The sequence below is a fragment of the Haliaeetus albicilla genome, chromosome 19, assembly GCF_947461875.1.
Source record: "Haliaeetus albicilla chromosome 19, bHalAlb1.1, whole genome shotgun sequence".
Taxonomy (NCBI): domain Eukaryota; kingdom Metazoa; phylum Chordata; class Aves; order Accipitriformes; family Accipitridae; genus Haliaeetus; species Haliaeetus albicilla.
This window is the reverse complement of record NC_091501.1, coordinates 25773681-25800586: the sequence shown is the minus strand read 5'-3', so window position 1 is coordinate 25800586 and position 26906 is coordinate 25773681. Positions and strand designations below refer to the sequence as shown.

Here is a 26906-nt window from a genome sequence, read left to right as displayed (position 1 = left end):
CACGCGCCCAGCCCTCCCTGCCGCCCCGCCCGCCGCTGGCCCGGCCCCGGCCCCGGCCCCGGCCCCGGCCCCGGCTCCTCCTCCTCCTCCTCCTCCTCCTCCTCCTCCTCCTCCGGCGGGGGCGGGAGGTGCGGACCCGGAGGACGGCGGCAGCGGAGCCGCTCCGGGGGGGTCATGGCGCCGCTGAGGGACTGCAAGGTGAGGGCTGGTCTGAGGCGGAGCGGGCCGTGAGGCGCCCGGCCCGGCCCCGCCGCAGCGACCCGAGCGCGGGGTGCTGCGGCTGCTCTGCCCGCCGCCCCTGCTCCCGACGGGCGGCCGGGGCCGGCGGGTGTGCGTCCTTCGGGCGGGCGGTGTCCTCCCGTGCGGGCTTTGGGGAGGCCGAGAGCCGGGCTGGGAGGGGAGCTGAGGCGGCCGGGAGGGCGCGAAGAGCCAGCCCCGGTGTGGTGAGGCCTCGGTTGGGAGCTCACCTCCCTGAATGCCCCCATAACCTTACACTCGGCGGGGGCTGAAAATGGGGACGAGTCTCTGCACCCTTCCCTCCCACGAGGGAGGTGTCTGAATACCTGCGGGTCTTGTTCCTAGCGCAGACTGGGCCCACGGGCGCTCACCTGCCCTTTCTGTGGGCCTCAAAAGGGGGTCAGGCCTCCTCTTAACTCTAAAACAGCTTCAGGTCCAAGGGTTCAAAATCTGTCTGCAGCAGCTAGTTACTGATTAGTCATTTGCATGCTTTCTTCTCGATGAAGTTCATTCTCTCTGTCACTCCTTCTGTTGTTATCTTTTGGTTAATTAGGCAGGGGGAGGTAAAAACGAATTCTTGAAGATTTTGTGAGAGTGTCATAGGTTCATGAGTGCCAGAGCTCTGGAGAGCTGCGATGGGAGTAACAGAGGATGTGCTAACAGTGACACGCAAAGAGCAGGTTTCTCAGAGCCAGCTGGGATTCTACCAGGGAAAAAAATTACAAATGAACAGTCACCAGATCCCGTGACTAAACTCTCATCTTAAAGCAGGAGAAAGGGCAAGGCTTTGGTCTCGCCAAGAACCAGTAAGAAGAGCCAAGGCCACGGCACTCTCCTCTGAGACGCATCGCAGAGAAGAGTCTCTTCTGGAGTTAGAGAGGAAGGTTGTGGGAAGTTAGTGTAGCAGAACTCAAAGGCAGCCTCTGTGGGAAGGGGAGGTGATAACTGTTTTACAAACTCTCTAGGCTGAGTTTTACTTGATCATACTCCCTCTCTTGTGGATTTCCTCAGTCACAGTCTGATACCTAAGTACAGATGAGCCCCAAGACATGAGTGTCCCAGGTAGTCTGGGCAGGGCCACTTGTGTACGACCCAGAGGACAAAGGGTGCTGGCTCTTCTGTGCTCCCAGTTGCTCTTTGGTTCCTTTGACAGCAACAGATTGGGTTTGGAGCAGATCTTTTATGTCTTTTAGGAGTCAGCAGCTGTTACGGGGTGGTTCTTCCCTGCAGCCCATTGTCCTGCTGTGCTAACAGGAAGAGTGGTGGCATACATGATTGATGCAGCCTTGCTGCCATCCACCTGTTGCCAGAGTGGGAATCTTCCAGTGAGGAGTGAGTTATGCAGGCTGTAGCCTTAGCAGAGCAGAGGCTTTCTAGAATGGATAGAAATAGCATGTACCTCAACTAGATCAGCAGTGTCCTTAGTGATGGATGCAGGCCTTTTTTACTAACCCTTGTTCTGCTGTTTTTTCTACTGCTTACACACAGATGTTTTCATTCCTGTGAATCATAGCATTAACAAATGTCCTCAAAATGGGATGACATTTTCTACTTGGCAAGTACCTCAAGCTTTTGTGCAAAACGGGCAGTGGCAAAGAGAGCTGCTTCAAACGGAGCTTGTTTTTGATGACTGGTGATGAAAGTGGTTTCTGGCCTATTTTGCAGGGCATCTTGAAAGGTAGCCTGTAAGTAGCAGGCCTAACCTTGCTACCCTCTAAACTTTTCTCTTTACGCTGTTTCTGGGTACAGTATGAATTGTAAAGAATATTTGTAATTTTATATTCAGGTCTAGTCTTTCAGGCTTGTAATTTGAACACTCAAGTGCTTGAGCTGTTGGAATGTGAGCCTTTAATCCAATCGCAGTAGGAAAGCTTTAGGGTATATTAACAAAGATGTCTTTGCCTGGTTACTTAAAATTTTTGACAGTTGGGTCATTAGAATCAGGAAATACATTGAAGTGTAAAACGAGACGAACTGAATTCTTGCAGCATCCACAAGGACTAATCCCCCATTAGGAGGAGTCTGAATTGGCTTTGCCCCAGGTCTTTTTTTATGTCTATCCTGTACGTTCGGTGTACTGGAATAAAAGTGATGCTGAAGTGATGGGGGCAGCTCCTCAAATGTGTTTATGCTTAAACAGGAATGAATATGGTGTGCTGAATATAAGTCTGTGCTTGAGAAGCTTACAATATTGGAGGCAATGGTGGGTGCAGTATAGGAACACTGAATGGAGAGTGATTAGTAGAAATAAACCCAAATGTTACTAAAAATATCTGAATAGGTTGCCAAGGGAAGCACCTCAGCTTGTGAGCTGGCAGGCTTTGTCGTTGTGTGGCTATCCCGTGCAAGCAACTAGAGATTACATGCCTGTTTGCTGTAGACACCCACATGAATAAGTTAAGCATTTCGAAAGAGGCATTGGTTTTTTTCATTTTGTTGCCTGAGTTACTTAAGAGAGCAGTCGTGGAGGCAGCCATGAACCAGGGTGCTGTAGCTGCTGCAGCTTAATTCTACCATTGAGTAAACTGCATATCTGCCAAATGAACTCTTTTCATTCTCCAGCAGCTAGGCAGGAGATGTAGCACCTCAGTCAGTGTTACATAGCTTGTTGAGAAACTATGGCAGCCTGATCAAGTTTTGCATTTTAGCTTTATCAAATGCCCATGTTCTTCCTTTTTGTAAGGCTTGTGTACAAATCTGTGGTCCAAATTCTTTGTTGGTTTAACTCCAGCAACTTGGTGGATTTGCTCTGCCAGGCTGTTTAGCCTGCAAGTTACTTAAGGTATTGATTTCAGTTATAAATGAACAGGGTTTTATTTTACCATGTCTCTACTTCACATGAGTGTGTCTGCAGCAGAGGGACTAGCCAAAAGTTGAGTTGTAATGAATTAAGAATGGGTCTCTCATTATGAGGTGAGTGAGCCATCAAGATCTTCTATTACACTTTATAATTTCTTGCTTTATTCCCACTGCTAGCCCCAACTAATTGAGTCTTCAGATGTAACTACAACTGAACAAAAGGTTTGTGTGTCTGCTCACATTGTCCTTCCACCTTTTCTATTTTTTTTTAAAAAAAAGCATAGCTGATGAAAAATATCAGAACACTATCAATTTGAAAATCTGTTAGCATAACCTGGAAAATGAGTGTGTAAAATGAGCAGGTTTGTATTTGTTTGTTGTGCAGGCCTGGCAGGATGCTGGACTTGTCTTGTCTACGACTAGCAATGAAGCCTGTAAGCTATTTGATGCTGCACTGACGCAGGTATGACTGAAAAGTGTAAGAAAATGTGATTTGAAGGGACTTGTGCATGAAACAGTCTTTGGTGTAGTTGATACTTAAATTTCTTATCAGCTGGGAGAGCCTCAAAATCAGGCTGCCACAGGAGTTCAGCTGTCAGCAGGCAGCAGAAAACCTTTGCAGCAGAGGGCTATGCCAGATGTTGCAGCTGTGGGGAAGACCTCAGCCAGCGTGCTCATCCTACTTGACACTGGGGAATCAACCAGTTGACATAAACCACATAGAAATCCAGGATTATTAGTTCTGCTGGAGGCTAAACTATCTTAAAGGAAACAGTTTTTCTGTTTTCCTACTATGCTAATCCTATCTGAATGCAATGTTTGTCTTTTAGTCATTTGCCTTGCTTACTTTTGAATTTTAAATGCCTGGGAGAACAAAAAGAAGCCCAACATTATCGGGGATTCCTCTGACCCTCTGTCTCTCTTACAGTATGCAACCTGGACCAATGATGAGAGCCTTGGAGGTATTGAGGGATGTCTCTCCAAGTTAAAAGCAGCAGATCCAAATTTTAGTGAGTATGACCTTTAATTCTCAGCTTGGAAAGTGCTGGATAATACTTGGTGTCTTGGTGTTTAACTTACTTTGTTTATGCAAGGGGAAGGTGGTGGCTTATAGAATTCTGTGAAACTTCTTCAGAATCTAGAGCAGGCTGGGATGGTTTTGTGGGGTTTTTTTTCTTCTCTTTTCAAGTCTTTTTAACTGGCTGTCATGAAAAGCCTCTAAGAACTTTAGGCTTATAAGACTTTCTGGACCCCTGTGACTACAAGTCAGTCTTGTTTAAAATAAACAACTCCCCCTTGTGTTTATATAGTAATGAATGTAATGCTGTACAGCTCAACCTGTAATGTGCTGTTTTCTGTAGCAATGGGACATGTCATTGCTAATGGTTTGGAGCTGATTGGCACTGGAAGTTCAGTGCGGCTCAACAAAGAGCTGGACAGTGCGATGAGAACAATGATGATGCTTTCAAAATCACAGCCACTAACTGAGCGGGAGAGGCTTCATGTATCAGCGTTGGACATGTTTGCCAGTGGGTGAGTCCACTGTCATCCCATTTAAAGGACTGTGAAGAGTTTTAGCTACCACAGGTGGAAGCAATAGTTGGTAGTAGTGTTGCCTGACATTAGCTGACATTTAGCAAAGGATCAGGGTGAGCTCTCAGTGGTTGTTCTTGAATTTATCTCTCCAAACTGGAAGCGCCATGACTAGTTAGTGAGCAGCACCATAGATGGGGAAGTGCCCTATTGCCACCGCTTTGTATCATTAAGCACTCCATGTTTTAAACCTGTCATAGATCCATCAGTGGAATATATGGTTTAGAACTAGGAAACTTAAGTATTTGACTACAGTGAGGTCCAATATAATGCAGACGTGGATCCACAGAAGCAAAGCTACAAACAGTCTTTTCTTTTCTCTGTTGTCTCCCTGTGTCAAAACCTATTTATTTCCTTTGTAAAACAGGGAGATAGCAGAGTGTCAGAAGTGCTGTAGAGGCTCACTGTTCCATTCAATATGATGAATTTATGTGCACTGCAGAAAGTGTGGGCTAGTGATTCACTTCAGTTATTTGTTTGTCAAACAAACAGGTGAGCGTGGATTTACCTCACATACTTCTTAGCAAAAGTAAAGAGGAAGCTACTGAAGCCCTGTTAGTATGGGTTTGATTCCCACTAGAGGAGAGGGAAGGTGTCTTTGCGCATGTGAAGTTAGATTAATTATGGTAGGTCTCTGTAGAAACTGTTCAATCCTGTAGGAAAATCTTTAGATTTATGGTTTAAGCTTGTTTAATTTTCCTTGTGTGTTACAGTGACTTGTTGTAACCCAAGGACATTTCTTTCAAAAGATTTCCCAAAAGGTGCTCAGTGAAGATAATGCCATTATTACTTTTAAAAAGACTAAGAAATTCCTTCAAGGAAAAAGAAAAACATCATTTGATGTTGAATTTTCTATTTTTCAGAATAGCATGAGTTTAGAAGTAACAGTAGAGGCAGGTATATGTGCCTTCTGTCAGCAATCAAAATAATTTTCTACTTCTAGCCAGCTTCCAAAAGCTTGTGATCTATGGGAACAGATTCTGCAGAGCTACCCAACTGACTTGCTAGCCCTCAAATTTTCCCAGGACACTTATTTCTACCTCGGATATCATATACAGATGCGGGATTCTGTTGCCCGGGTTTATCCTTTCTGGACACCTGATATACCACTAAGCAGGTGGGTCATGCTTCATTTTGAAAATTGCTTTTTATCTGGTGTGCACATACTCTGTGATTTTTAAGTTCAGACACATCTGAATAACAGGATCTGTTGGAAACAGACATGTAGACAAAATCAAGGGCTTAGCAGTGAATCAAACCTGACCACAGCTAAAACATCTTTCCTGTATCCCTGTTGACCCTGTTGTTGAGGGTTTTTTCTTAAGTGAGCTGTGGCTCAGTTAGTAAATTTTGCTGTCAAATATAGCACATGGCATGTAACACACAAGATAAAATCATGCCCTCACTGAGGGAGGTGGCAAAACTCCTTCAGGCTTTTATGGGTCCAGTTTTTTACTTGGGGCTCACGTTGTGGGTGATAGAGCACATCAGTGGAAGGAAGAAAGGAGTTGTAACTTGGAATACCAAAGTGTAGTTCTGAAATAAAACTTTGGGATATACAATAACAGCTGGTGCAGCAAAGACTGACAGGAAGGTAGAATTTTCAAAAATTTCTTTAGTTCAGTCCTGAAAGTTTCAGTTTCCCAAATTGATTCAGGATGGTCTGAATCTGTTGACAAGTGAATTATTAATAAAAACTAACTTGGGATAATTTAAAAAATTATTTTTAAGACCTGTTAAATTATTTGAAATCTTTTAACTTTATGTAAAAATTAACATTAAATTATAAGTCAAGACATACACTTAACATTTAGAGATAGGTGAATAGACGATCCACAGGCAACCATAACTTTCTGAATATTTTATGAATGGTGCTGTACACCAATGCACTGTACCTCCATATCCAGCACAACCTTGTCTCCTTTTTTTCTTCCACAAACAGTGCAGAGAATACAGACTGAATGCTAACATAGTAGTGAAGCTAACTTAGGTATGCCACAATCTCATGGCACAGAGGGTAGTGTTGGGAGTCTCATTTTTCCAGCTGTGTTACCTCAACTCAGAAAAATCTAGACCCTTTAGTTCTTTTTAACTACAATATGCTGGTTTCATTTGTTGGGTAAATAAGACAACTTGGCAGTTCTGACTGCATTTTTATAAATTTTTCTAGTCACAATGCTACAAAAGTGCAGGTTGTTGTCCACTTAATTCTAAAGCAACAGTAAACACCCTTATGCCAAGCATTTCTTAAAGTATAAAAACCTGGTAAGTACCCCTTGTCCTCAAAGTTACAGGCGTATAGAGTTACACTTGAATTGGTATGTTGGCAAAAAAAAATAATCAACTTTTATTCATCTCAATCCATGAAATAAATCAGTTGCAACATACCCCACATGTTTTAGTAGTTCCTTTGCCTTAGGAGTTTAAAACCAAAACCCCAGCAGATATTTTGAGAAGCAGAAACATATCCTGTGGTGTTTTGCAATTTACGAATCTGCAAGTACAATAGCGGTTAAATACTACTTAAAATGACTGCATGAAGTATGTGCGTAAGAGCATATAACATCCCTAATTTCCCTTTACTTTGGGCCTTTATGTCTTAGTGGGGATGCTTTACAACCAGTTTTAAAGGGCCACTTCATATAAAAGTACTCTCCTGTGGTTTTGTGAGCACTGGAGAAAGTGCAGAAGGCTACACTTGTGTTGCCTTCAAGACACTCAGATAACTTTGGTGACAGCACTGTCTTGCTTCCAACCTTCAGATTCTGCATCTTGCAACTGTAATGGAGATCAGCAGATTGTTCTGTGCAGCTCTTAGTTCCAGCTTACCCAAAGATGTAAATGTCAGTCCTCAAAACCCTGGTGATGTGCATCTTGTGTCTGTTTCCCATGCTGGTGTCTCTGCGCCTCTCATTTCCTCTGAGAACTTGTATTCTGCAAGCTTGAACCCTCATTGTAACTTGCACTGTAAGGACTGTTTTGAGTTAAATGCTATTTCTAATATGTTTTTCAGTCCTAGATTAAATCTAGTTCTAAATGGATGATGTGTTGTTTTTTCCCCTTTTGCTTAGCTACGTGAAGGGCTACTACTCTTTTGGACTCATGGAAACAAACTTTTTTGATCGTGCTGAGGAGCTTGCCCGTGAGGTAAACGGCCTGCTATTGGTGCTAAAAAGTTCTAGAATTCTTAAACATGGTCCCTATCTGTAGGGGGTGGTTTGCACGAATGCCATGAACTGACTCTTTCCATCATCCCAGTTGTTAGTAGTAGCAAAGAGATAAAGCTCAGCATGGAAATGTTCAGAGAGTTTCATAAGAAACTATTGATAACTATTCCTTTGAAGGATTTCCACATCTATGCCATACCATGGCAGTTTCATCTTGACTGTATCTCCTTCAGTTGCTTATGAGCATGCCTTGTCAGATGGTCTCAGAACACCCCTATAAAATCCATATATTATCCCATCTGCTGTTTCCCCCACGTATAATTGGCTGTCTCCTGCTATGAAAGAATGTTGGATTGGTGTGATGTAATCTGCTCTTGACGATCCATCCTGTTTAGTTTTCTCCTCCCTTTGTTCCCAGAAGCCTGTTCCTGGATTATTGAACAATTAACTGTACAATGTTCCTGGGGATCAATATTAGCTGGCCTGTTTCCTTCTTATGAAGATAGTAATTATACTTGACTTTCTCCAGTCCTTAGGATTATCCCTGTCCTCCAGGAGTCTTGGATACAATTAATCTCTAATGGGTGTTTTTGCCAAACTTCTGTTACATCAAATTGCTGAAAGTGACAACAAAGACTAAACATTAACATTTAACATTTACTAGGTTAATGACTAACCTCACAAAACGCCTAAAAGCTAGTGGGAGTTGTTGGAGCAAGAAAGAGGAATTCGCTGAATACTCAAGAGCTGGCCATGTTCTTGAAGAAGAAATGATTACCTGCAAGGCACTATGTCCTGGAATATATTGTGCCTGTGCATGCAGTTCTTGCATTGCTGATGTTGATGCATGTCTGTGAAAGAAAATGTCATTGATAATCTTCATTAAAGCCTGCATTTTAAAGTGTTTTGCAGGTGTTCATCTTTATGCAGTAGAAGGTGGGAAGTGATGTCAGCCAATAAACATTTTCTTCCTTTTCTGTCCAAATCAAACTTCCTGGCTGTGGTTAGTTGGAGTGGTAGAGGGATGTACTTAACATGCAGCAAGTAAAAAGTAGTCTTTTGTTTCTATATCAGCAGTGATAAATATTGTTATTTGCAAGTTTGTAAGCTTCATCACGTTTTCCCTTCTTTCACTCATAGGCTTTGGCTATAAATCATACAGATGCATGGTCTGTTCATACTATAGCTCACGTAAATGAAATGAAAGCAGAGGTGAAGAAAGGGTTAGAATTTATGAAGGAAACGGAAACCAACTGGAAGGTAAACATTCTTGTAGCATCTCTGAAAAAGCTCTTTCTAGGTCCTCTTTATCTCCTTCAGCCAAGTTCTTGATTCCTCTGCATGCAGTTCCTTCCTATCTGCAGATATGTTACAAGTAATGCAGAGTTTACATACTAGAAGAAACCATCACCTGAGGTGCTGTTACTATCCATGCTACTTTTGAAGCATGAGGCAGGAAAATATTGGATATTAAAAGTGGTCCACAGTATGTGTCCCTCATAAGTCATCGTCACTACGACTGCTGAGATTACAAAGGTGTCAGTAGGCCAGGATTCACACAAAATCTGTCCTCTCACACTGCCTTATTTTAGCTAGGAATATTGTAATAAATACTGCTTTTCAACAAGGGTGTGATTTGTACGTGTGCATGCAGTTTCTTTTTCCTGGTGGAGCTGATTAGGTTTTTATCTCATAAAGACATGGCCGTTCCAGACAGGCGAAACGTCAGATGTTAAAATTGTGATTTATTGATATGTGATTTATATATATGTGATTTATTGTGTGGTTGTAAAAGTAAAGTGACTGATGATAGTTTCACAAGCTTTTTGCTTAGACTGAGATGAGCACTGACAGTTGATGAACCTGTCTAATTCTCTTCTTGGAACCTAAGATGAGGTGTGAAATGACACAGTCAAATCAAATGTTTTAGAAGACTTATAAAATATTTGTTTGCTTCTGACTGGGGAAGGATTTTTAAAGGTCAACTGTAAGGAAAAGAGAAATGCTTTTGTCTCTTTTCTAGTGTACTGAAGTTACTTTATATATCCAACATATTCAAGTATCTCTCAGAGTATTGAACAGGTTAATTGGTCTGTTATACAGTCCTTTGCTGTAAGTGGAACTTAATTTTTATTTGTGTTGGACAGCATGGGTTTTCCCAATGATTAAGTATGTTATATTCAGAGCAGAAGGCTGTGAGGTTTGAATTTGTTAGAACCCACAAGCGTCTATTTTAGACTGACCATTCCACCTCACCCAAAGAGCAGGGCTGGATAATGAGACTAGAAGGACTGTTTATTTTGCATTTTCTAAGTTAAGCATTCAGATATCAAGCTTGGAAGTGCAGGCAGAAAACCCTTGCTTGAGGTTCATATCTGTCATTTCCCAGAAAGCATTTTGTCCTTTAATATATTAGTTTTAATGAAACAGTGATGCAGGGGACTTACAGTTTGGGTGACACTTTAACCCCCCCCCCCCATCAGTGACTTCTGGATCGATTTTTTTAATTCTGTTTCTTAAAATAGTTGCATGCCTCTGTGATTTGTACCCTTTATCCAAATAAAATGCTAGATCAGTAAGTAGAATTGTCTAATGTACCTTCAAGCCTGACCCAGTGTAGTTAAGATTTGTAACAGCTGACATTGTCATAATGATAATGTGTATAATCACTTCTTTTGTGCAATATTTTTCATCTTAAACATCATGAGCACAGAGCATTAAACTGTAACCACATGCAAAAAAGCAGGTCTCTCTAAGGGCTTTAATAAAATTACTTGTATTTGGCCTGGTGATTTGAAATTTTTATTTATTTTCCTTTAATGACTAGGATCTCTATTTGTACTGCCACAGTATTCAGGCTCCTTCTGTTGCTTTTAGTTCATCTTCCTCCCTTCTAATAAAAGGGGCAAAGATTTTGTACAGGTTTTCTTTACAGAGTACTTTATTTTGTTTGTTCCTCCACCCCCCCAAAATATCAGATGCCCTTTGTTTTTTATGTATATTTCAGCACAAAATCAAAAGGGGCAAATTTATCTTACCAGAGGGGACCTCTCTGGCAGTGCTGTTTGTTATTAAATGGCAATGTTTTTTCTCCTGAGCTGCTGTGGTCAGTTCCCATAGCCTGCTTTTATTTATTTTAGTTACCTAGAAGCCCGCTTCTGCTTTAGCAATTTAATCTCAAAATCGGCAGCAGTAAAAAAATTTTGGTTTATTTAGTGAGGTAATCCCATGTTCTTGTTTGTATGACATTTGGAATGGTAGTATGATATTAAACTTGGTATCATCAGGTTTATGCCAAGCACTTAATTACTTCGGTTGCTCAGGTTTGGTTTGTGATTTAATATTAAAAAGTAAAGATTACGAGAATGTTTATCTTAGCACCATAAAGCTTTGACATTCACTGGGAACCTTTGTGCTTCCTGAAAGTGGGTGTTACTGTTGTCACCATGAAAATGAAGACGCTTTTTCCACTTGTAAGAACATTAAGTTTAACTACAGCACTGGGAGAGAACGGGAGGAGAGGGGAGAACCTTTCTGGTATTTTAATTTTCACCAAAGGATTATGGGATTGTATTCCTGTTTGTCTATTCTCAATGCACTCACAGAAATGAACCGCAATGACATTGTCTTGAAGTGCAGGCTAGGGAAGAGTATTTGAAGTTCTGGTGCCTGCTGAAAATGACAGTGCAAAGTTGGTACAGTCCAGCAAATACTCATCTCATCTGATGAACTGCCAGTGCGTTTGGTATCTAGTGCAGCTTCTGTAGTCCATAGTAAAACATACGTTTAAGAAGTGATTCCTCTCTGTCTGAGATAGGTGTCTAGATGGGTGGGATGAATGGCCCTCATAAGGTGGGATCTCTCTCCACGATCTATCCAGGTTACTTTAGGCAAGATGCCTAAATTTCAGATGAGACAAATCTTACTCTTCTTATAGATGTGGGGTTATTTTCCTAAGAAAAAAGAAGTGCTGCAGAAGGGTGAATTCTGAGACATCCAAGTTAAATTCTTCTCTGGAAAATGATGTGGGGGAAACCTTGTTTTTGGGGTGTCTCCCTAAATAGCTGCAAGGACAAATGTATCAAATGAGAAGGTATCCTGGCTAGCTGATTTAAAGTTCTGGTCTCTTCTGTCTCATGAAATAATCAGTTTTGCTGAAAAAGGAAACAGAAATCTAACTGCGTAAGTTTAAATGGGAAGTTATTTTGTAAATAATTTTTTTTTTTTTTTTTCCCCCCAGAACAGTGATATGCTTGCTTGCCATAATTACTGGCACTGGGCTTTATACTTCATTGAAAAGGTATGAGATATTTTCATATAGGTATTTTATGGTGCAGATAGATCATTCACCTAATGCTATTTAAAAGGCAGACCTAACAATTATAGGGTTTTTTTCAGTTAGTTGTTTTTATAAAATAGCACAATGCCATTTTTACAAGCTAGTCCTGTATTACAGTTATTTTGAGAAGATTTGATTACATTGGTCAAAGTTCTAGTATCTTTGTTAGAATGTTGAAAAATTGCTGTGAGATTATTGCACGTCTGAAGATCAAATATAGTCTCGCTAATTACACTTGGCACAGTTATTTGATAGAAAGATAAACTTGGATCTCTGATTTTCAGATGAAAATTAGACAAAATTATCTTCAATACTAATTTGCTGGCCCAAAAATTTGCTGACTAAAAGAAGAAGGCAGTAAGCTCTAAATTTGGTCGCCAATGTTATTAATTATTAATGTTACTAATTCTTATTATTGAAACCCTTTAAAAATGGTTGCAATTTTACCCAACCTGTCAGGTTGCAATGCAGAATCTCCTTGGATTTAATAATGCTTAGCCCTTGTGGGGTTCAGTCCAATAGGGAGACAAATGTGACATCATTGAGAAGGCAGTGTACTTTGGTCAGAAAACAGAGTAACTTACTTGTCTTCAGTATTATTAACATAGAATGAGTGTAATTCTTGATAGTCATCTTAACAGCTTGTTTATTTTGCCACCTTCTATCTATACAACTCTTTTGTAGCCTGCTTAAAATTATTTTTCTTCCTACCTCTTTGCATACACCGTGGGATGCACTAATTTTGCAAAAATCCCTGAAAGGAACATTAGAATGAGAGGTAATACCTTGTCTTTCTCCTTCATGCATAACTTATACCAGTATTGGTACCTATTATTAAATGAAACCTAAACATACTGATTATTTTGCCTAGAAAATCCTGGTTTATCTTGAACTCCATTCTTTCTTTTAATATCTCAAGGTTTCTTTGATTTGGTTTGTTTTGATTAAGTCATGAAGCAATTGCGAAGTAGCATTATGACGTCTATTAATTATATGTATATCTTCAGTTACTACCATTCACTTTTGGTTACTGTATCTGAATGTTAATCATGTAGTCCTCGTTTGGTTTTACAGGGTGAATATGAGGCTGCTTTGACAATTTATGACAATCATGTGAGTAGGGGCCTTTTTTTCTTTACTGAGAACGTGCTTAAGACCGTGATACATGCTTTCTTTGTTCTGTATGAGATCAAAACCTATCACAGTGTGCCATATATGTATATATATTGTTTACATCTGTTGTTATAGTTTTTTAGGGAAACTGTTTCTCAACAGTTTTGGGTAAGATGCCCAAAAGACTTGCATGTTCAAGTGTTTCTTACACATGCACTTGAAAGAGCTACAATGGCACTATTGGTCCTGTTTTCCATTCTGTCCGTGTTTCTCATTCATGCTTTTTTAAAAGGATGTAAAATAATTTTCTGATAAAGTCAAGTTACCTTTACAAAGAACTGATTTTGCATGTTAGGTACTAAATCAACAGAAGCATGTCTTTTCATTCCTAGTTAATTTATTATAGTTCTTTACTGTCTGGATTTCAAAACAATCTCTCTAAATAAGCAATATCAAATTAGATAGGATAACATATTTTTATAATCCTTACAAAGATAATGCAAGCATTAAGAAAGCTACTGGGCAGACTCCTATCTACTAAACTTGGCAAAATTAAGTAATATTTATGGCACTGTTTTGGAAAAAAAAAACCACCAACCTTGGTGACTCTCCATAACTTACTGAGTTTAACTTTAAAACAGGAAAAACACCACAAATGAAGCAATATAAGTGTTTGTCATTGGAAATTGCTGTATTGAGGAAAGACGCAATTAGGGCTATTGCAAAACAGGTATTTTGAATGAAAAAAAGAGATAAAATTAATTCTGTACTGTGAAAATAAGCTTGATTATCTGAATAAGTTCCCACTAGCACATCAGTTGGGCAGCTTATGAATACGTGTGATTACAGATTGCTCCCCGGTGTCTGTCAAGTGGAAGCATGCTGGATGTAGTAGACAACTGTTCGATGCTGTACAGACTTCATCTGGAAGGTAGGATATCCACCTGCCATTCTTTTTTTAAAACTGTAAAGGGAACAGTTTTCTTTTTGCCTCCCCCTTCCCCGGCCTTGCATGTTGGAGAAGTATTTAAATATACTTACAGAACAAGCTTGGTCAGTGTTACAGAAGAAATCTTCTGTTACAGAAGAAAATTCTGCTCTTGAGAAAAGCCTCAATGTGAAATTCATACTAAAGTCCATAACCTTTCTTCTTACCGAGGGCTTTTGTTTTTTTCCATGCCAGTATGGTATTTCATTCAGCTCAAGCTTGCATGGGTCACATATTTCTTTTTGGACAAATTCACTTCTATTGTCCCTGGTGATTTGAGGCTGAACAATCAAGTACATAAGCCTCTAAAAAGCTGTAGAGCTTCCTTGAAGTAAATTTCAAGTTAGATACTTAACTTTCTATTTTGATACTGATTGAAATAGCTAGTACATGTCTATTAGCCTCTGGCGTTTGTGTACTCTGCTAACTCAGTGACATTTTCCTGTAACTTTTTTAAGCTAGTGTTTAGAGTTCATGAAGTGGGGGGAAGATGGATGGACATTATTTTCACAGTATTCTGCTAAAACACTAATGATGCATTGTGTTTGTTTATGAAATCAATCTTATCACTCTGTTTTTTGATTGCTACAGATGGCTCATTGTGAGCATCATCTCCAAGAAGACATGAGCAATCTCATAATAAAGCCAGAACCTCACATAATGCAATCTAGAATGTTGGTGATGAATTACTGACAGTCAATAAACTCTTTGCCCAAATACGGCAGGCTGCAGCTGTGCATTACTGTATAAATTTTGCCATATCAGGGAATGTTTTCTTGAGTTTAGTAGGAATGCTGTTTATGCTGGGTGACTGAAAGTTTATTACAAAGTCATGCTTTTGCATGTGCTATTTTTATGGAGAAAAATATTTTTTACTCTTAGGTGTAAAGCTTGGAGACAGGTGGAGCAATGTTCTCAAGCTTACAAAGAAGCACACCAAAGATCACATTCTTCTGTTCAATGACGTACACATCTTGATGTCCTCACTTGGAGCCAAAGACCACAAAACTACTGATGAGCTTTTAACAACTCTTCAGGAAGTTGCCAAGTAAGCAAGTGAATTAAAGTACTGCATTCAATAAGTATTTTGTCCTCTGAACTTCAGGGTGATAATGTCTCTGGCTTGCCGAAGCACTACAACACGCTCCTCTCTGCTTTAGCATGTCACTGGGACATGTCTGGTTTAAGTAGGCCAATCTCCAGTTAGGAGATCCCTATTTATTTTTTTAGTTAATGTCTAGAGTGGTTTCTGACCTTGTTAAGCAGAAATCTCTTATGTTTGAGGTCATGGACACTAACTGAATAGTTGCTGTATATTTCCTTTTGATGGGTTTATGCTAAGCTATGTTACATACAATGAATAAAGTACTTCACCTGTGTATTAGTGAGGGCATTCTACAATATATGTCAGCTATCTATGGTAGTTCTTTTTTGCTGTGCTTTAAAAGGTTCTTTAATAATAGAGCATTAGTTGGTAGTAATATTCTAACAGCAACTCTTTGATGTGTTATGAAGTACCACTGCAGAAAATTGAATTTCAAGTACTGCTACAGTAATAATAGAGAATATTTGGTTTCAAATTAAATTATTTGGAAAATCTGAGTATTTAATTATTTTATCTAAAGAATGTTTTTTGGTGTTCCCTTATGTATTAAATGACTGTAAATTGCCTTGATTTTTTGGAAGGGTTGATATATAGATGTTTTAAATGCAATTTCTTCCCCTCTCACACCCTATTTTAACTCTGTTCCAGCATCTATTGCTTCCTTTGCCTTAAAAGAGAAGGAAGGAGAACATGAAATTGTCACTGTTCCTGACTATAATACCCATCAATCAAAAATAATGAAAAATAAATGTAATTTTTAAGAATACTTAAGAAAATAAAAAACTGTCAAGTCAAGCGTAAGCATGTCAGATTTGACTAAAGTAGGAAAAGACAAATATCTTTTATATAAGTATGTAAATATATGTAAGTATATATAAAGTATATAAAGCTGCACATGCACACCACTTCAGGGAAGCTTTAATGAACATATGGTACTTATCCTTTCACCCAGTGCTTCCTTTTGCCTATGTGTTCAGCCTTTTGTAGTGATACAGCTGTACATTTTTAGCTGTAGTTTGAAGTATTACAAAGTTTAATTTTATTATTTGAGAAAACAGTGTGAGATGAAGGGATTATGTTAATGATTGGATTAATGGCTTAATTTATGTGTATCACAAATATGTAACAGCTAAATGATACCCAAGATGCATTTTGTATGTGTTAAAAAAGCAGTCATAAACCTTTGGCACAAACAATAGTCATTCTTGGCTTTTCATTGATGTTTTTCCCTAGCCTTTGCAATGTAAAGTTGACAAGAATTTTTTTTGTGAAGTATTCCATGGCGCTCTCTGGTGGTTGGTATCACATGCTTATTTTCATGGACAGAAATGTTAGTTAATGCAAGAGATACGAGATACATTGTTCTTCATGAATCAGTACTTCAGAGCAGTTGCAAGAGAAAGGGAAAAAAAAAATCAGTCTTCCATCTCTGCGATATCTCAGAGAGCTGGAACAACTGTTTAAATGAAGAATTGTTTCATCATTTTTATCATTAACTATCTCAAACTATTTACTTAAAATGCACATCTCTGCGCGCTTCTAATTCCCCAGGATGCCGTATTTTATCATTCCTTAAACAAACACATAGGGCAATGCTGCATACTGAAAAATCAACATTGACCTAGTAGAAGAAATGGGAAATTTGTAATACTGACTCAAGAAGGAGAGCACAGAATATGGTCTGTCTTTGGTAAATTTAAGGTACTAGTGAGGGAGTGTGACTCTTGGCTGTTGTTGCAAGCGCTCAAAACAGAAGTCAGTGACTAAGGTTCCTCAGTGTTAAAGATGTAATTGGAAAATTTACAGAAAAATACAGATGGAATTTATAGCATCAAACTGTGCTCTGTATTCTCAGGAATAATTTTTATTACTTGGGATAGAAAGCCTTCCTCTCCTGCTATTGCCAACCACCCTTTTGGCACTGAAATGGCACTACCCCAAAGGCCCCATCACTGTCAGCTTCTTCTGTAGCAGTGGAAAAACACAATTCCACATTGTCCCGTGCAGGTATTTCCTGTAGACCAAAGAGCTACAGTTTGGCTACTTGCACTTTTACTTTTTTCTTTTTTTTAATATTGGCAAGGATGCCTGCTAGAATGTATATGTTCTTCTGCAGGCATATTGTCATGCTATAAGCCTCTTCCACTCTTAGATGGGTTAGGATACAAGCAGTAAAAAAGAAAAGAAAAAGAACTTAAGAGCTAGCTAAAATCCATTGCTGTTTGTGGGCCTAAAAGCAGTCTGTCACAGTTAGAATAAAAGAGCAGACTTTCAGAGCTGTCATGGGAATGCAGTTTATATCACAAAGATGGTTGAGGCACTGTGCTGCGTGGTGAGCTGTTTTGCAAGATTATTGTTTGAAGCTGTTCGCAAGAGACTGATTGCCACTTTTGGCAGAGATAAGGACAGTCAAAGAACTAGCAGTAGGATGTTCTGGTGAGATCATCAAAGAGAAACTGTGCAGTTTTCTCACTTTTCTAGCCCAAACTGTTTATTGCAAAGGCAGGAGGGCTTGGGCTTGTGCCTTTTGTGGATATGTTCAGAAGAATGAAAACTGATTGACTGATGGGTAACAAAAAGGTGAAAGTAACATACCCACACCAAAAGATATTATTTAGATAAAGTACCCTGAAACATCAGGCTTTGTACGGTAAAAAAAATCAAAATTCTGTCTGCAGGCAGTGACAGACTGGCACTGAAATATGCGTATTTATAATTTGATTTCTTATGGGAGTTAACCACTTTCTCATTCTACAGAGCACCTTGTGAGGACCATGAGCTTTCCCTGGCTCCTAGTTTGGGGTTGCCACTGTGCCAGGCTTTTGTAGAGTTTGAAAATGGAAATTGTGACAAAGCTGTAGACCTCCTGTACCCGATCCGTTATCAACTAATCCAACTAGGAGGCAGTAATGCTCAGGTAAAGGAGATCAATAAAAGACTTTTTGATGCAACTTAAATCCTCTCTCAGTAGCCTCCATTAGGCACTTACAGTGTTAACAACCCTTCATTCTTAGAAAGTGAAAAGTTAAACTGTGCTTTTGATTGAATCCTGTTTGCAAACACTTATTAGCAGTGTTGGCTATTTAATTTTTCTTGTCAGTATGTTTCCTTCCTCAATGGTTTTAATAATTTGGTAAACAAGACATTGTAACCAGCAATACTTAATAAGTTACTTATTACTTTGTATTTTTGCTGACTTCTTTTTTCAGAGAGATGTTTTCAGCCAGTTATTGATTCATGCTGCTTTAAATTCTAAATCACAAGCCAAACAAAATCTTGCAAGGTGAGTATTTTTCCTGATAAATATTTGTGGAAGTAGTACTGTCACTAAGAGTAAGAAGTAGCAAATATACTAAAACCAGTAAGTTATGGCTAAAATTACATGCAAGCAGTTGTGTTAAATGTAACAACATTTAACTAGGATAAAAAGTACAATAGCTTCCAATTCCAAAAGTACACTCTTGTGGTCTGGATGAATGATCTGTATTTGTTCAAGGGTAGTTGATTTTCAAATGGTTCTGTCTTAAAATGTGGCCTCCTGCCTGTTGATCAGTGTACTTGATGGACTGTTAAACTTCTGTGAACTTCTGAAAAATCAAATCTGTCCTAATGATGACATCTGCTGTGTTGGGAAATAAGATTTGCAGAGTCTGATATGTGAGCTTGCCTTAGTACAAATCACAAGAGCCTTGTTTGGTAGAAATCATAAATGTTGCTTATTCACCCATATTGAGTTCTATTGAAATGTATTGCCTCTGCACTTAAAAGAATGGATCCTCAGGACAGCATGAAGCCTTGCCTGTTCCCCTCCTGAGGCCTCTTTGAAAGATAAAAATTAGATACAACATCAAAATGATTCTTCTATGCACTCTGATCTCTGGGTGCTCATTTTCAGTCCCTGTCAGGACTGAAAACAACACTGCTCTGCCTAAACTTACTGCCAAGGCCAAATGTTTCCAATAAGGGAAATCTGCACCTCAAGAGCAGGTCTTTACGTACTGTTTTCCTCCTCTTACAAGGATACTGGTGGTGATCTCACAGGAAAAATTATGTTGTACTCCTGACGTTCCCATTTCTCTCCTACCTCTTCTCCTTTCTCAGGTGCCTCCTGAGAGAACGTGATGTGATGAGACCAAATTCACCAATGACAGAGCGACTTATTAGGAAGGCAGCAGCCGTTCATTCAGTGGCCTAAGTCTTTCCTCAGTGCTGAAATCGCAATAAGCTTACCAATCAAAGTCTGGGTGCAGGGAATGGAGGGGTGCTGTGCTGTAAACTGTGCTAGAGATTCAGAGTAGGTAAGAGTACGCTATGAGTCAGAGATCTGATGACAATTTCCTTAAAAAAAAAAACATACAGCTGTTGCATTTCAGGAGGTTGTATCTTAGATGATTTCACAAGGGAAGAAGATAACCTGCTGATAATGCACAGCTTTCTGAAGCATCCTGGAACACTGCTTTTCTGGTATATTTTTCTGAAAGTTCCCTCTGACCCTGATTATATACAGTACAGTAACAGTGCCTGGGTTTCAATCATTCATTGGCCCAATTTGTTACTTTGTTAATATGTTAAATAATCAGTAAGCTGCTCTGGTAATTCAAATGGGCCTTTTAAGCATAGCTAACAGGAAAGTATGGGGCCAGAGCCAATACAGGCATAAATTGAATTCCATATCAAGCTTCCAGTCCATTCAGGCATGGGTCACAGACTCTGGCATTACAGATCTGTCTGCATTCAGGATCTCTTTCCAGGTACTTGTTTTCAAACTCCCTCTCATAAATTGTTAAACTTTTTCTTTTCAGTATAGTGACTCAGAGCTTTCTGAAATTACTATGGGAATGAAACCAGACGAGAGGGATAATAGCTGACAGCAACTATTCTAATACAGGTACTTGCTTGGCACCTATAAATCTTTCAGAAAAAAAGCAGCAGCCTGGATTTCAACTAAAACAGTACCATCTCTGAATGGTAGTTTGGACTGGTGTCTTTGTGGTTACCTGAGCTTTTGGGAAGTCAGGCCTTACTACCATCTCAATAGCACAAGTCCCTGCATGTTAGCAAAGTAGAGTGAAACCAATGTTAAAGCACACACTTTATAGAGGTATCTCAGAAGAGGTGAAGGCTGGAAGGGAGCTTCCACCATAAAAAGAGAGCTAAAGGGAACTGACACAAAGCTTTGTGCCAGCACAAGTGATGTGACGAGCTTTGGTGCTGCAAATGAGGCACAATGAGCCATGTACTTCTGTCAAGTTCTGGTGCCTCTGGATTCCTGCAGCATAGCTGAGCTAATGGATTATCTTGCAACAGTAATCCAGAAATCCCTAGTGAAAGGAAAGATGATATTTCAAACCAAAACTGAACTAATGCCTCCTCTTCTTCTCAAAGAGAAATACCACACTCTTCAACTGCCCAAGCTCTGGCTATGGTATCATATCTGCAAGCTCTCCTAGACACACACATGCCTGCCTCTCCTTCCCATCCAGCTCAGGCCCTTCCCCATGTCCCACAGCAGCCCCATCCCACATACAGTTTCCTTTTGACCTAAAAAAGCACTTTCATAGATGGCCCTGCACTGCCCCTGGAGTTCCTGCATAGAGGAATAAGACATGGACATGCCTTGCTGCCACCCTTCTTCCCCTAGCCCTCATTTGAGGAAAAAGTAGTTTACTTTTAAATCAGCAATAATTTGTGAAACCAGATAAGGGTATTGCATCCTTGCCTGCAGCCTTTTGAATCCTGCGGACAGAGTTCCCTGTTCTTCAGCTTCATCACTGCTTTATCTGTCCAGCCATGACCGTGATTGATTGTCTTACTTTGTGCTAAAGCTATACTAGATTTTTACTATTAATTATTTTTAATCAGTGCATTTCAAGCAATGACTTTAGAGGGATACCTTTTTACTCAAGGAATATAAACAAGTCTTATTAGGGCCTGAGAAAAGCCTGAGAAATCTGCTGGCTGTTTATGAAGCATGTAGTTTGTGATCCATTGCTACACAAATTTAAGAATGACATTTGTAGTACTTTTGATATAACGTGATTTAGAATTTTGCCTGCTTTACATCAATAAATTCAAAGCGGTACTCAGTTGAGAGCAAGTATGACTTCTTTGCATGTATGGATGAAGCTTTTAAATGGATTATTTATAATAGCTTAATTTCATAAACCCGTAACAGTATACGTTCTCTTTGTTTCTATGAATGTGACTAGAAACTTTTTCATTCAACTAGTACTACACATTTTGCCCATAAATGAGAACTTCTAGTTTTCTGCTGTATCTTCCCCTTATTTTTATCCAGAATACTCAAACCATTCTGTCTTGCTTCACCATGCTATGCTGACTTGTTTTCAATTACCATTATGGAAACAAGTTAACAAGCAGGTGGCTCAGTGGGAAGAGCAATAGAAGAAGAACAAGCGGAGGACGACTTGACCAAGGATCATGCTGACTCCTAAAAGCTCACCTTTTTATATCTAAGCAGAGCAGTTGAAAAGCAGTTGATACAAACTTTGTACGAATATCTGCTGCTTACAAGAGAGATACTGGTTTTGCACAGGTTGTGCAAATACAAACACAGCCCCATCCTTGCTTTTGTTCTATCTTTGCCACACCCATTAAAGTTAGCAGGCCATCCCTCTCAGCCTCCATGGCACTTCTTTTTCTGGATTAAGAGGGGCAGAGGTAGGTAGTAGTCCTTTGTGCTGTGCCTCAGAATTTGAGCCTGGGCAGTAACTCCCTGCCAGCGTTACATCAGGAAACATCTACTTTTAACTTCAGTGGTGTTTTAGCATGATCCCCAGCGTGGCTGCAAGGGCAATACCACCACTTTACAAGTCTTTTCTGAGCTGCTTTCTTAAGTAAGTCATCTGTGCTGAGACCACATACATCATCAGCTCAGTTACTTCTACAGCTTCTTCAGCGTTAGCTGTTTCTTGTAGCTCAGTAGAGTAAAACAGGTGATGTTCTGTTGGACTTCACTACTGTCAGACCTAGTACTGCAGTATTTGTAACAATTCTGTTAACATCAAGCAAGCTGAACTAAAAAGTTCTTTAGGAAGTCTTTGCTACAGTGGGTCTAGCTTTTAGGACCCATTAACAATTCTTTTAAAGACCTGTCTGGTTTAGACTGTTAGTGCTCTTAAGCTGTACTAAAACCAACCATGGTGATTAGTGGTAGGTATAGGAGGCTACTGTGAAAGCACAGCTGTCACCCATCATCTAAGGCCTTGCCTAGGCTCCTGCCACTCAACCCCAAAGCCCTCCAGTACTACAGCTTCTTAGTTTTGTTGGTGAAGAAAGCGCACCACAGCATCAGTGGTATCATGACCAGCTACCATAGCAGGTATGGTGGTTTCAAGTCATTTTTTTTGTTCGCAGATCAAAACCAGATTTATTAACCCAGGGCGAAGCATGTTTTTTTCAACAAGTTTTCAACCCATGTTTTCCTGATAAAGGCGTATGTACAGATCTTTTCAAATACAAAATAAAGGCTTCAGTCAGCTGCAGGAACCTCTGCAAGTGGTAGCTTTTTTACCTTCTTTGTGTGCACAGCTACTGACCAAGACCTTTCAAGAGGATATTGTGCTTACCTGCGTACAGCCACCATGTAGTCTCACAGGCCATGACAACACTTGGCAGCAGTGAACGGGCTTGTTCTGAGGCCTCAAGTCTTTTTTCCTGAAAAATGGCATTGCATTTTTCTTGCAGACTCCCACTCGCAGCTGCCTTGTCTTTGAGATGCAACAACCCAAAGAGCAGCTGTGCCAGAGGGCTGCGCATTCACAGCTTTCGCTTCTTCAGCCCCATTGCCAACGTGGCATCTTTTTTTGCAGAGGCTTGAATGTGCTAGGAAGCAAAACAAAGCCTCAGAGCCTTGCAGGGGCTAGGAAACTCTGCTCACACCATTCCATTTCACAGATACCTCAAACCACTCTCCCTTTTAATACTTGAAGGGTTTTGGGCAGGGTGGAGGGAGGAGACACAACTAAAAGAGCTGCTGACCAGCTGACTGCTAGGATTGCATCTGGCCTATGCTTCATTGTAAGGAAACTAGCTGGTTGGCACACCAGCTCACAGGGGAAGACTGGAAAAAAAATTATATTTGGAGATAAAAATGCAACAAACTTGCTAAGATTTTTTTTTTAATAAAAAATTTACAGTAGTGCTGCTCATAACGTATTCTGTTTCTGTGGTGCTGTTCTCTAAACTCTTTCTGCGTCTTGAAACATGAAAAGTAGTTATTCCCTCAGTTTAAAGACAGGAACAAAAAGAAGGCATCCAGAAGTCAAGAGCAGCAGTATCTGTGCTCATGAATAGCCCCTATAATGCCATGCCTAGAAGAAGGTGAAGCTACTGGATTAAACACAGAATGTACCCTTAGCAAATGCATTTTTAGCCTTTTCTGAACAAGCTTGTTCTGCATCTATTGAATTCCCTGAAAGCCATTAATCAGATTATAATATAAGGCTAGTGAATGAGGCAGATACAGCAGGGCAGTCAATAGCCTGCTTTTAGCCGACCCAGAAATCCAAGAAAAGCATCAGCAGTGCCAAATCAAAGTGCTATTATCACACATAGGCTATATTATTTCAGACAAAAACATGGCCCACAATTGGCAGTCTCCATATGCAGTACTAGGATTGTCAGAAAAAAGCCAATATGGTTTCTGCTCAGTCACTAGGAATGAAAAAAAAAATTACTTCAAAAATTCTGTTGGTTATCATGAAAACACACTTTGATTTGGTCTTACCTTGAAGCTGGCTTGTTGCAGCAACAACTGGAACCATAATTCAGCCCAGTGGCTACACAGCTGCCACACAAGGATTTATTCCCTTCCTCTCACACACTATGCTTTTTACCATGCTCAAAAGGCGAAGGATTACTGTCAGCCTGTTGGCAAGCTCAGCATTTCTCTTGCAAGGTGTTTTTCTTGGCATCAGTTAGGAAAAGGCTGAGGTGCCAGTAGGTGGGAGAACCATTTTTCCTTTGTGCTCCGTCTTCCTGCATTCACAGTATGTTTTTTCTAGCTTTCTTCCCTCTTCAGCTTAGTTACCCAGACTGAAGTTGTTGTCTTCCTTCCCCAGAGCAGCTCTCATCTACAGTCCAACCTGGCCACCAATTAAATAGCCAATATCCTGCACACGAGAGAGTTGTACCCCTAGCCAGACCTATGGAAGTGCAGTTTTGACAGTGTGAAGCACATCACTGGAGTTGCCATTTCTTCCCTTGTTCTTCCTCTAGATTTTGTGATTTGGACTGATCTTAAGTTGTCAGCATCTCACTGGCATTCTCTATATCACTTACCTGTCTTGTAGCTTATGGGGGTGGAAGTGCAGCACTGTGTGAAAGGAAGACACTCAGCACATGTATTAAGTGGTTAGTTCACTAGGTCTGTTTAGTTGTGCTATAAGTTTGTGTATGGAGACAAACTGCACACTAAGAAACAAAAAGTGAGTGAAAACACATTTTATTTGCAAATATGGCAAAACTCCATGATTCAGGAACTCTACACGCAAGCAAAAGTGAGAGAGATCTTAAAAAGTGGTAAAATCTTCCCCTTTTAATGCATTACTGACTCATGTTTTCATTTAGTTCTACGACAGTAATTTTAATAAGATTTCCTAGTTTTATACATTTCCCCATCTTCTTGGTAACTTGCAAACTTTGAGTAGTATAAGTGTTTGACAGATTTGTATCGAAGACGCAAATAACTGGGAGGCTATTTGTGTTACTGTAAAGCTTTTCTGAAAGCAAAAGTTAACTGCTCCTCTGTCCTCAGCAACAGTTTCCCTCTTAACAGCTAGGCTGCCTGAATGAGACATCTTTGTACAGAGGGTCTTCAGTTTGATTAACTTACAAACTCCGTATCAAAATCCAGTAGAAACTCTCACAGAGTTTCTATATTTTCTTTTTGGGACAACAAAAAGCATGTAAGTTAATAAAAAAGAACTTAACCACTGTTAGTAGGTTTGTACATCACTCTGACAAAGACAAAGCAAGTGTATCAAAAAAACAGACCCAGGGAAGCAGTATCCAGGATCACCCACAGCGATGTGAAAACACGAAGAGGAACTGCACTTGTGAGTTCTCAGAGAGTTGCCCAATGCAATGTGGGCAACAAAACACATATACGAAGTGTCTTGGGACAGTAGTTCTGCCACTGGCCTCGAGAGAGCCATAACTGGTCTCTTCCAGTCATGTCATATTTCTGGAAAAATGAAAATTAACGTATACAAATAGGACAGAAAATATCAATGATTAAGATGTTTCTCCTGTCCTATAGCATTTGCTAAGCAAATGCTCACATTGAGAAAATACGTGGCCACGTTCACTTGAAAGTCTGGCTCGTTGTGACACAGTTTTTATATACTTACGGCCATTAGTTGCAGCCAAACTACCAACTATTAGTACCTGCTTATTCATACGTTGTGACTTACAGTTTCACTTGAGCTCTATTTTTGCGTAGGTCACACAGCAAGTTACTGTAGATCTGCAAAAAGTTTCTGATCCAACAATTTTCTGATCCAAACAGTAGCTGCCATTGTACAGATGAAACTTCTCCACTTGAGCACTTACGACATGGATTTAAAATAAGCTTTTTATTTTTTTGTTTTACCATTTTAAACTTGAAACTAGTATCAGCATTAACAAGCAAAGTGTTAACTTTGAAAACTAAGTCAAGTCATTCTTACATACACTGACTTGTTTAGAATTGTGATAGGATTAAGAACAGCTGTATTCTGCACTGAAAAGAATCTTTGACTACTAAAAACTTGAGAGTTTGCTTAAAAACTACTGTACGGCTAATTTTTCTCTTAACTGAACTGTTTGCAAAGAGAAATTCTCTCTATTTGTAAGAAAATGCATTTACAATTATTTGCCCACAGAAGTCATAACTTTCAATTTCCCATCCCACGATTCTGATTTTTCTGCTATGGTTACCCAAATGTCTATGCTTCATTTAAGAGAGGAAGAGGAGAAGACAAGGCAATTAGTCTAAACAGATGTAACATCTGTTTTACCAATCCTCCTCAATACAGAAATTCTTTGGATTAACATTCCAAAGGATTGCATTAAAAAGAAAGAAGTCGCCAAGTATGACAACACCTGCAATACGGAAAATAAGATGAGGGATACGAATAGCTCTGATCCCTCTAAGATACAATACATTTTTCTGCTTCCTCCTTATACTCTATCGTATACTCTGGGTAAATCTGGTATTTTTCAAACACAACAAAAATGGATGGATTTAATTCATTGTCCACACAGCTGTCATAAAACCGAAGCCCATCAACAGACCTTGTCGGGGGGCGAACATAGGCTGCATTGCCTTTAACATAATCTCCAACCAATACACGAGCCACGAACATGATCTTTGTCTTCACCACAGGCTGACAGTATGCATGGGAATAGGAAGCATCTCTAGCAAAGTAACTTCCTAGAAAATGATACGAAAACATGGTTACAAGGAATATGCATAAAGTGACAGCAAAAACTGACCATCCCCTTGTTTTTCAGGGGATATTTGACCCAACTTCCAGGTCTCCTCTTACTCAGTTTACATAA

General features: G+C 39.8%; 2 protein-coding genes across 2 annotated transcripts in view; one reads left to right on the top strand and one right to left on the bottom strand.

Moving 5' to 3' along the window:
• Positions 1–81: 81 nt before the first annotated feature.
• On the top strand, positions 82–21427 carry TTC38 (tetratricopeptide repeat domain 38). Its single transcript, XM_069806896.1, has 14 exons — positions 82–198; positions 3422–3499; positions 3965–4046; positions 4398–4569; positions 5573–5746; positions 7701–7776; positions 8937–9056; positions 12037–12096; positions 13210–13248; positions 14098–14179; positions 15119–15284; positions 18099–18258; positions 18551–18624; positions 19443–21427. Exons 1-14 carry the CDS (start codon positions 175–177, stop codon positions 19534–19536), a joined length of 1401 nt encoding a protein of 466 aa, XP_069662997.1. The 5' UTR covers positions 82–174; the 3' UTR covers positions 19537–21427.
• A 3364-nt stretch (positions 21428–24791) lies between these two features.
• Positions 24792–26906, bottom strand: part of LOC104316708 (protein mono-ADP-ribosyltransferase PARP12) — a 30738-nt gene continuing 28623 nt past the window's right edge. Inside the window, exon 14 of the mRNA XM_069806888.1 lies at positions 24792–26778. Coding sequence (XP_069662989.1) covers positions 26495–26778 — 284 coding nt within the window. The 3' untranslated portion in view covers positions 24792–26494. The remainder of the gene's footprint in view (positions 26779–26906) is intronic.

Excerpts from the sequence above, each read along its gene's own strand:
- TTC38 (XM_069806896.1), top strand. The coding sequence starts at position 175 with ATGGCGCCGCTGAGGGACTGCAAG. Across the intron at positions 12,097-13,209 it reads CTTTATACTTCATTGAAAAG|GGTGAATATGAGGCTGCTTT; the intron begins GTATGAGATATT and ends TTGGTTTTACAG. Across the intron at positions 13,249-14,097 it reads TGACAATTTATGACAATCAT|ATTGCTCCCCGGTGTCTGTC; the intron begins GTGAGTAGGGGC and ends GTGTGATTACAG.